We start from the raw sequence: 11,134 nt of genomic DNA, 5'->3' as shown, positions 1-11,134 counted from the left end.
GGTTCCAGAGCCTAGGGCCTCTTACCAAACAACCTATACATCCTGGAGAGGTCGTCTTTCTTGTCATCCCTAAGCAACACAGGGCAACAGGAATACTGCTTTTCCAAAATTTGAGCTTCATAGCAGGAGAGGAGTTCATTTTCTACTGTCTCAATTAAGTTGTGCTCGCTGCTGGAGTGCAAATAAGGGGCAACTTTCTGCTTCTCATGTTTCAGACACTCTTCAACTTTTAGCATATACTAGGGCAAGGATTCCTGTACAATCCATAAAGCGGCCTTTCGAGCATAGTAAGTTGCAGTATCTTCAAACATGGGCTTTTCAAAATGATTCTTGTACGAATCCATACCATTACCATTACTAATTTCCAAGAAAATGTTCTCAACTTGTTTCACCAAAGCCTTGTCAATCTTCTCTCCCTCGCGCTCTCGCTTTATCAAACCCAACACACCATTCGTCACAACCATCCGTACGTGATCACACACAAGGTCACGGAAGAAGAGCAACGCAACTTCTCTGAGACTGGGCAGCACAACACCCAGGAAGCAGCGATCCAGACGAGAGAACATGTGTGACATGTAGTGGACCATGATCTTGTAATTTTCGCAAAGTTTCTCAAATTCCCTACAAATGAACTCACCGTCGCCACCCTGTTGTTTACTCAATGATGGTAAAACCACCAAAGATATGTAATTCAAACGACTTCCTGTACATTTCATACAGTCGCTGATGGTGGTCATGAACGTGTTTTTGCAAACACAGTTCGCAAATGGTCATATATACCTTCATAAACTCCTCGGAAGAGAAACATAATTCGTCCTTCATAAAGTCTCCTTCTACTCTTTTTCTCAAGTTTCCCACACCTCTGGAGATCAAAGCCGGTCCTTTCTCCCACTCTATCTTCTGCGCCCGCGCCCGCGCCCGTAGCTTCAATACTATCTGTTCATTCTTGCCCGCTAATAATAAAGCTTTATTTTGCTTCCACGACTCTCCGTAGGAAGTTTTATCCTTCCGCGGGACCTGCTCTTGTTCATTCTTGAGGAAGTTTTCCGACTTTATCTTCTTCTGCGTTACGTTCTCTTCTTCATTCTTCTTAGACTTACGGTTACGGTTGCGCACCATCAAAGACTTCCGCTCTGTGCCTTCAAATGATAAGAATATTATTATTTCAATATGGGATCACCTGTTGCGAGTGCTCTTCCAGATCACGGCCACTCGGGACAAAGCGCCCAACACCTCGGACAAATCGCGTACTGTCAATGTTGAGGGGGGTGATCACAAACTCAAGTGCCTGACGATTTAATGTATTGTCACAAATTCAATGTTGAATTGAATTGAATTTATAGGACACGGAATCAACATAATACCTTTTGGCCGACGGCTACGCAGATTGGCTTAATCGTTTTCCCTTTCTTTTGTTTTGATTTGTGATGACATACACTATTCAACCGTTTGAAAAAAAGGTGACATACACTCCTCGAATATAATTTAATTTATTTTTCGTTTATATTCAATATCTTTCTGTGGATATTTATTTTATTTTCGAGGTAGTTTTATATATATATATATATATATATATATATATATATATATATTTAAAGCTATATAAATGAGTGTCATACTAAGTAAGTGATTTATAGATTTTTTGGTATACGGTATTAATAAAGCATGGTATTGAAAAAAGCATTTTTATACATTAAGGATTTTTACGGTAAAATATGAGTAGATCTCCTTAATTAAAGTGGGGATAAATCTTTTTGATTAAGATTATTGTTTCATACTTTTGTTCAATTTATATATACTAACAAAGAATTTATAATTTAGTTAGTTTTTATTATATTTGTAATTTGAGCAACACGACATGTATCAGGAAGCAAGTGTGCTTCAATGCTTACTATAGATACCAACCATTTAGTTCTGAACTTAGCCTGATTTGTGTTCATCTCTTCGTGCTTCATCATGTTGGTTGCTAAAAATTATTTTCAAGACATCACAACCATGTAAACAAGATATAAGGAAAAGAACTTTCCAAATATTTAATTTGTCAGTGTAAATAAATTTCAAGGAGTGTGTAACAATTGTGCACAAGTTCTTGTCACCTAAGTCAGAGCATATGTCAACTTTGTCCAATTAGCCAACCCTTAATCGGTTCATCGTATTGTTATTTAAACCTATTTATTGCGATCCAAATCGAGTTAGATCCATGCCATGATAATCAACCGTTAAACACGATGCATTTCCATCCATAATAGTAGTAATTTTAAGCATATTTGCAAACACCAAATAGGGCCAAGACAATGCACTTAACAAAATTAACATTAATTCCAAAAAACAATTTACTAACTACTTAAATGACCAAATCAATCCACTACATACTCATCCCTTATTTGAACCCAAATCAACCGTTAACACCATTACAAGATTATCAATGCATCCATATTCATTTTGAGGCAAAATCAATTGCTAACCGTGAGCAAGTAATTTATACATTGAAGACCGTGTCAAGATGATTCAGTCACAACTAAAACCACGGGAAATTTGACGGATTAAGTCGTGGTATTTTCTTTCGCACCCTACAGGCAGTGTTGTGAGCATGTACTGGGAAGCCTAGGTAGGTTGTTGCGAGCACAGAGTGCTATACATGAAAACACCTCCCCATCAGCTCAGAAGAGAATACTATGTTGTTGGTTGAAATACGCATTTCTCCTAACCTATATGAGACTATAATACAAGTTAATTAGCATGACTACCACGTTATCCTAGTCTATACCAAGTTGTCCCCTTCATTTAACTTATGTTACCGAAATTCTCACTTAGTCACGAGGCAAAAAGATCGAGTTAACTAGACTTTGACACTCTTTTTAACTTTCAGAAACTCATATAGTGCAATGTCATCTCTTTATCCTCATATTTAGCTTCTTCCTAAACAAGAAAAGCATACAAAAGCGAGAAAGAGCCATGAAGCATGGGGAAGCCTTTTCCTAAGCACACAAGCATCTAAAAAGTGAAGAAACCATTTTTATGTGAGGAATATTAATCACCCAAAATATTTCGCCAAAATTGAACTAATAAGAAATGTGGGAGGTGATGTTGCATCTTGATCTATTGAGAATCCTGAGCATCATAACAACCTTTCTCTTACTCAGTCTGCCCTAGGTTTCCAGGATAACTTGAGAGGGTTTTATTTTCATCTAACCGAGCGTTAAATCCTATTTCAGAATTGGCAACTCAACTAGCGAGAATTCTAACTCTTGTTTTTGTTTTCCCTCTCCTAAATTCCCTCTCTCAGATCTTTTATTTGTTTGAGTTCCCATTCATTGTTTGCATTCTTAATAATCCAGATTGATCTGAGAACTTTTCTTGGACCCAAATGCTCTTGTTTTCTAGTTAAACATGTGTAGCCCTTTCTGCGGTGGATACCAAAGCATTATAACACTATCTATGTCCTCTCCACACTGCGTTAACCCTGTTTGTAATGTACTGTATTGGTTTGCTAGCTTGCGTTAGTACTTACAACCTTTGATTTGTCACTTTTCTAGTGATTTCCATTGCTTGTGTTTTTCCGGTTTGTGCATTTAGGTCTTTGATGTCTTAGACTATAATCATCGTGGTTGCATTCATTCCCTCTGAAGACATTAATAAAGTACCTTCAAAATCAATCTCGTAATAAAAGTAATTAAAAACCTTTTTTTCATAACACACACACACATTAGTTTAAGCTAAAATCTTGGGCTATGCTGTAATAAGTAAACTTTCCAAGATTTCGAAACTGATACTAGTGTCATTGATGAGAGTAAAATCTTGCTGCACTCATGTCATTCAAGACCGCTTCACTTACAATGGATTTAGACACGAGACAACATCAGAGTGTAAGAGACGGTAGCTCTCATTCGATTCCATTTTGGTGAGTATTTTGTGTACTGAGAATCCCCTCGGGGGTATGAGAGATGATTCAGGGGCTTAGGTATCCTGCCCACACAATGTACTATCTACGACCGTGAGCACCCCCCAATGGTATTTGTGATTTGAAGTAACCTTAGTGGCTAAAATTTTTAGGGATGAACACAAGGTGACTCGAATAGGTTTCCCTCATACCTAAATAGAAAAACCTACTCTGTCTTTAGTTTCTTGTGAGGGTACTAATCTTCATGAGAGTAATTGGCCCTTTCTTACCGAGGTTCAAGCGAAGATTAGGAGTAGACGTAGCCGTACATTTGAGCGACTCCCTCTTTTAGCACCTTCGATACTGGGTTTCATTACCAACTAGTTGTGGCTGTTAGACAAAGTTATTTTCCCTGGTTGCTTGTCGATCCCTTTTAGTGTCTTTTTGTTTGTTTAGGTGCGCGTTGTTTTGTTACTGAGACCTATATAATACATCGCTTAATAAATTTTTGTCAAATATATTCACCATGGCCACCCCAGGTTCTCGTTGTCTGTCTTGATACCTATAAGGCCTTCCTCCACTTTCTATGGAGGAATTTTCTAGTGAATCAGGGAGTCAGTCTCCAATTTGACACCATGAATCACACCCATACTGACCCAGAGTCTATTCTATCTTAGGACCATTCTACTGAAGTTTTAGTACCTCCTTGTAATCCTCCACTTGTAGATCCTCTCTGGCCTATTTGATTTGGGAAACATCCTTACCTTTAGTGCCTTTGTTGGTTTCCCCTTTGAAAATCCCAATGACTACTAGTGCTTCATGGTCCTTTCTGGAAACCTTTGCTCCACCGCCATTCAACCCACCTATCTCAAGTTCGACACCCGTTGTGGGTTATCCTATTGTACAACCTATGGTTCATCTAGGAACCTCAGATATAGCCACTTGGGGTGGTGCTCAGCATTATGTTGCCTCCACTACGCATACTTCTTTTGTGTTGGCTCCTGGTGTTCCTAGTATGAAAAACTTCAACAACTTATTTGGTTGGAATCCATTGCTTAGTTAAGCTACCCCACCACTGTAGAGTAGGGGCAATGTTTCTGGTGCCTATCCACCTGTTGGGGGAATTCCTACACCAATTCAGTATGTGGATCAGTAGGGCCCATATTTGGTGGATTTTTTTTTCCTATTAGTGGCTACCCCATTGGTGGTGGTCTGGTACCTAACCGAACTTATGTGTCCAGTGGTGTTTCATTCCCTAGACCCACTACATCTCCTTGGGGCCTCCCAACTCAACCATCTTCATCTTTTGGGGCTAACCTCTATCTCGGGGGAAACTTGTTAGTTGCTAGCCTTCCTCAGGCCTAGGGCATGCATTATGGCCCATCACTATATGTGACCCGACCACTACCTCATGGAAACTACTATCCATCAAAATCATGAGCCCCACTAGAAACCAGTTCATGGGAGAACTTCCTAGTCCTTCTAGTCATTCTACTTTTCCTTGGCCTCATTCGGTTGCACCTAATCCATTACCTTTCTTGGCTACATTAGACATCCCAGACCTATACAAGTTTACAAATGATCCCATCAACCATTACTTTCTTTGGCCTCTAACCTCTCCCCACAAGCAAAGGGGCATACCATAAATTTTGATCTTTCGCAGAACAGGACACCCTAGGTTCCAGCTGAAAGGATAAAGGTGAATGACAAGGCACTAAAGGAAAGCCCGTGGTTCCAGGCACTGCCAAAGGAATACCGAGAGTCATTCCTCAGTTCACTAATCCCTACCATAGAAAGTCCACAGCATCCCCCACTGCAGGCAACCGAACTTCCTAAATCACCCGAGACGCCGCTGACCAAAAAGGACCCTTGGATACTAGGACTAGTGAGGCAGTCGCCGTGAAATCCACGCTTTAGCAAGCTGACGATGAAAGAAAAGGGAAGAACTGTTACCATTGAAAGTGACGAGGAGGATGAGGGATCCCCGGCATATGTCGAAGAAGTAAACCCTGATGAGGAAACTAAAGAAATATAAGCTGGAGAAAGTGCAGCGAGGGTATGTTATTAATAGTATCTCAAATACAGCAATCTGTGTTGCTACCCAGTTGCTGGCCAGGAAAAAGATGTGGAAATGCCGTGGCACCGAGGTTCCTGTGGTCATCATTGCACTCGCCGAGGAATGCATAGGTGGGGAACGATTCAATTGGGCGCAGTTCTTTTGTGAAGAATTCCTGACCAACTGTAGAGAGGTCCAAGAGGAGGGAAAGACCTTCCACTATGCATGGCTGTTATTTTCCGTTGTGCTGGTTACCACTGACCCACCTGAAGACAATCAGCTTCCCTCCCTGGACCAGGATTGGCCATAAGCCGCTAGATTTGCATCACTTTGGGCGACCAAGGATGCCGAAAGAGTTATGGGCATCAAGAGTTTTTGGATACTGATGGAGATTGATGTTTGACACTGGGTCACCCAGCTAGCTCGGTTGTCCACCGAGATCTATGACAATGTGAAACATATACCTGAGTTTAAAGCAGACATGCACTTTGTCTACATTCGGGCGCGCAAGGACCCTGACCAAACATGGACTACACTTCCTTTCATTTCCATTGACGAAGCTATCGATGCAATATTAGATACTTGGCCACTAGAATGGTGCGGACCCGATGCGGTGGGGCGCGATGAGGCCGCCATCAGGACACGAAAGGCTACAGCAAAGTGCGCCGCATAGTAGAAGTGGAATGAATAGCACACTGCCGAAGTTCGCGCAGCCCGAGAAGTAGCACAAACTTCGAAGGCCAAAGCACCCTCTTGAATGGATGCGACAGACGAAACTCGTCGAAAGTTGCCCACCGAATCAACCACGGAGAAGAGGACTGAGGGTACACCATCAACCGCCATGGGTGCGCCCTTAAAATAGCCGTTGCGGATACAATGAGTAAAGCCACAAAGGAAGGCCAAGGTGCCTAAATGGGATGGAGAATTAACCACCTCGACGAAGGGCGGCCTTGGTGACATCAGGGACACCATTCGCAGAGCCACTCACGATGCCATCGGCGATGCCATGTCAGAGCAACAACTTGTGTTGGGGGAACTTTGTGCACAACCGCAAGAACTTGGGACATGGGCAACACAGATAGGAGCCAGTGCTACTCATGGGGTTACAGGTATGTCAGCCATTAAGTAGCTGCTGAAGGCCCAACTGGCCCATACTGTCGTGATTCCAGAAGGAGCATTGGTAACAAAAAATGAGGACAAAGCTGTGGTAGGATGGCTTACGGGGCTGGGACTCAATTTAGCTGCCCTCCCACGTGAACACTTGTACCAGCTCGAAGACGGTGACATGATGGAGCTCCACGCCAAGGGAGAGGCGCGTGGAACAGGTACTCAGCGAACAACAAATTAATATCGAACAGTTGAGCCTCCAATGGGATGAGGCCATCACACAGATTCAACAAGTGGAGAAATTGGTAGGGGAAGCCTGTTTGCATGTCCCTGAACTGGAGATTGCAGCGGATTTACCTATTGACATACAAATCCACAAGTTGGCTAGTGGGTTCTGTGTAGCAAAAGAGGAGGCCGTGAAGATTAAGTTGGAACTCAGTATGCAGATTGCAGAGCTAAAGCTGCAAGCACATCCTTTGACGCCGCCAGAGGTCACCGAGTGGCGCAAAATCCTCATCAGTTATGTTCGAGAAGAAATCACACGTTCTGTGAAGGAATGCACTGACTTGTTGACTCAGTCGCTCACTTCACTCCAGGAAGTTCCTACCCTACAACGACTTGGAAACCGTGGCAAGAGAGCTCCTGCAAGCCTATGCTAATATCAGAGGGACCATGGAGATGGTTATGGTTGTGCAGTGCTTGGCCAAGATGAAGGAGGCCCAAGCTATGAAAATCCCAATTGATGCTGCCCGCCAGAAAGGAGCAGCGATTAAAGAGTGCCTCCAACCATGGATTAATGAGGCACTTGTGGTTTCCACCACCATTGAGCGCAAGGTGGCACACATGCAGGAGGAATATGCACCTATAGAAGAAGCCACGGTAGAGGGCGATGTATCAGAGACACGCATTGAACGAGTACAAGAGACGGAAGATGGGTTTGTTGCAAGTACCAGCGAAACATAGAAATTGCTGACCGACCTCCGTGAGAAGATTGTCACACCAGGCGAGTGACTCGGGATGAGTCACAATGATTGTGCTGGGGGACTGTTGGCTAGAAGAGGGCCCGCGTAATAGTTTTGGGGCTTAAAGCCTGCAATTTTTGGAAAGGTATGGTAAGGAATACGCAAAATGCGTGGAGCGTGAATTGTAAATGACTCAAGTCACAGGGTTGTCCACCCAAAAATAATGTAAAATAATAGGGAGTAAGTCGGCTTGCCCATGGCCTGCGGACCATGGGAATGTATAAATAGAGCGAGGCTTTATGGATAGAAGTCGGTCTTTGGTATGTACTTTTGGACTCTCGAATGTAATGGATTGTTGAGGAAAGATGTCTTGAAGCGTTTGTAAGTCCGAGTCAAGAGGGGTGGTAGATAGATAGAGCCTCTGCAGTTGTGTGCGTAGAGGCCTAGTAGAGTTTATAGTTGTGTGCGTGGACCCCTGCAACTAAGTGCGCAGGGTGGATCTGGGTTTATTGGCAAAGAAAGTAAATAAAGGTAAGTTGATTCTGAAATTATGTATTAAATTTGAATTATTGCAGATCTAGCTAATTTGTGGGTGGTATAACTATTTGATCTAAGCGCAAATACCTATGCTATGAGCTTATGTGAGTCTATACCTTTTCTGGGTGCGTGAACCAGTTATTTCTGTTAAATGTTTACTTAAATACCATAAAATGAAGATCTAATCTACAAAGAACGCATTAATAAGTATTAAGGCTTTTCCTGGGTCTGGATCTACGCGGAGCAGAGTGGTGCGAAGCCACGAAACGGTGCACGAACCATCCACACCACATCACGACATCCCAAGGGTGTGGGAACTTGGTTCTAGTGCCCTCCCCTGCTACCTTGGGTGAGACTTCAGCCCGCACTCTGCAGGCTATTGCTGAGAAGGCCGATAGCTGTGGGACTTGTTTACCTAAATAGCTCTTCCGAACCCGGGTCAGGCCCATATAAGCCAACATTTATCACTTACTTAGTGGAAGGTTTATATTCAATATCTTTCTGTGGATATTTATTTTATTTTCGAGGTAGTTATATATATATATATATATATATATATATATATATATATATATATATATATATTTAAAGCTATATAAATGAGTGTCATACTAAGTAAGTGATTTATAGATTTTTTGGTATGCGGTATTAATAAATCATGGTATTGAAACAAAGCATTTTTATACATTAAGGATTTTTACGGTAAAATATGAGTAGATCTCCTTAATTAAAGTGGGGATAAATCTTTTTGATTAAGATTATTGTTTCATACTTTTGTTCAATTTATATATACTAACAAAGAATTTATAATTTAGTTAGTTTTTATTTTATTTGTAATTTGAGCAACACGACATGTATCAGGAAGCAAGTGTGCTTCAATGCTTACTATAGATACCAACCATTTAGTTCTGAACTTAGCCTGATTTGTGTTCATCTCTTCGTGCTTCATCATGTTGGTTGCTAAAAAGTATTTTCAAGACATCACAACCATGTAAACAAGATATAAGGAAAATAACTTTCCAAATATTTAATTTGTCAGTGTAAATAAATTTCAAGGAGTGTGTAACAATTGTGCACAAGTTCTTGTCACCTAAGTCAGAGCATATGTCAACTTTGTCCAATTAGCCAACCCTTAATCGGTTCATCGTATTGTTATTTAAACCTATTTATTGTGATCCAAATCGAGTTAGATCCATGCCATGATAATCAACCGTTAAACACGATGCATTTCCATCCATAATAGTAGTACTTTTAAGCATATTTGAAAACACCAAATAGGGCCAAGACAATGCACTTAACAAAATTAACATTAATTCCAAACAACAATTTACTAACTACTTGAATGACCAAATCAATCCACTACATACTCATCCCTTATTTGAACCCAAATCAACCGTTAACACCATTACAAGATTATCAATGCATCCATATTCATTTTGAGGCAAAATCAATTGCTAACCGTGAGCAAGTAATCTATACATTGAAGACCATGTCAAGATGCTTCAGTCACAACTAAAACCACAGGAAATTCGACGGATTAAGTCGTGGTATTTTCTTTCGCACCCTACAGGCAGTGTTGTGAGCATGTACTGGGAAGCCTAGGTAGGTTGTTGCGAGCACAGAGTGCTATACATGAAAACACCTCCCCATCAGCTCAGAAGAGAATACTATGTTGTTGGTTGAAATACGCATTTCTCCTAACCTATATGAGACTATAATACAAGTTAATTAGCATGACTACCACGTTATCCTAGTCTATACCAAGTTGTCTCCTTCATTTAACTTGTGTTACCGAAATTCTCACTTAGTCACGAGGCAAAAAGCTCGAGTTAACTAGACTTTGACACTCCTTTTAACTTTCAGAAACTCATATAGTGCGATGTCATCTCTTTATCCTCATATTTAGCTTCTTCCTAAACAAGAAAAGCATACAAAAGCGAGAAAGAGCCATGAAGCATGGGGAAGCTTTTTCCTAAGCACACAAGCATCTAAAAAGTTAAGAAACCATTTTTATGTGAGGAAACATTAATCACCCAAAATATTTCACCCAAATTGAACTAATAAGAAATGTGGGAGGTGATGTTGCATCTTGATCTATTGAGAATCCTGAGCATCATAGCAACCTTTCTCTTACTCATTCTGCCCTAGGTTTCCAGGATAACTTGAGAGGGTTTTATTTTCATCTAACCGAGCGTTAAATCCTATTGCATAATTGGCAACTCAACTAGCGAGAATTCTAACTCTTGTTTTTGTTTTCCCTCTCCTAAATTCCCTCTCTCGGATCTTGTATTTGTTTGAGTTCCCATTCATTGTTTGCATTCTTAATAATCCAGATTGATCTGAGAACTTTTCCTGGACCCAAACACTCTTGTTTTCTAGTTAAACATGTGTAGCCCTTTATGCGGTGGATACCAAAGCATTATAACACTATCTATGTCCTATCCACACTGCGTTAACCCTGTTTGTAATGTACTGTATTGGTTTGCTAGCTTGCGTTAGTACTTACAACCTTTGATTTGTCACTTTTCTAGTGATTTCCATTGCTTGTGTTTTTCGGGTTTGTGCATTTAGGTCTCTTATGTCTTAGACTAT

At 41.0% G+C, this 11,134-nt stretch overlaps 1 protein-coding gene across 1 annotated transcript; it reads right to left on the bottom strand.

Moving 5' to 3' along the window:
* Positions 1-239: 239 nt before the first annotated feature.
* Positions 240-737, bottom strand: LOC149243750 (cullin-1-like). The gene has a single exon (XM_089371298.1). The coding sequence runs from the start codon at positions 735-737 to the stop codon at positions 240-242; it is 498 nt and encodes a 165-aa protein (XP_089227424.1).
* Positions 738-11,134: the final 10,397 nt, after the last annotated feature.

Source organism: Pinus tabuliformis, chromosome 8 (genome assembly GCF_031772625.1).
Source record: "Pinus tabuliformis cultivar Carrire ecotype Pingquan chromosome 8, CPIR1, whole genome shotgun sequence".
NCBI lineage: Eukaryota > Viridiplantae > Streptophyta > Pinopsida > Pinales > Pinaceae > Pinus > Pinus tabuliformis.
Note: the sequence above shows the minus strand (reverse complement) of the source record. Positions and strands in the feature narration are given on the sequence as shown.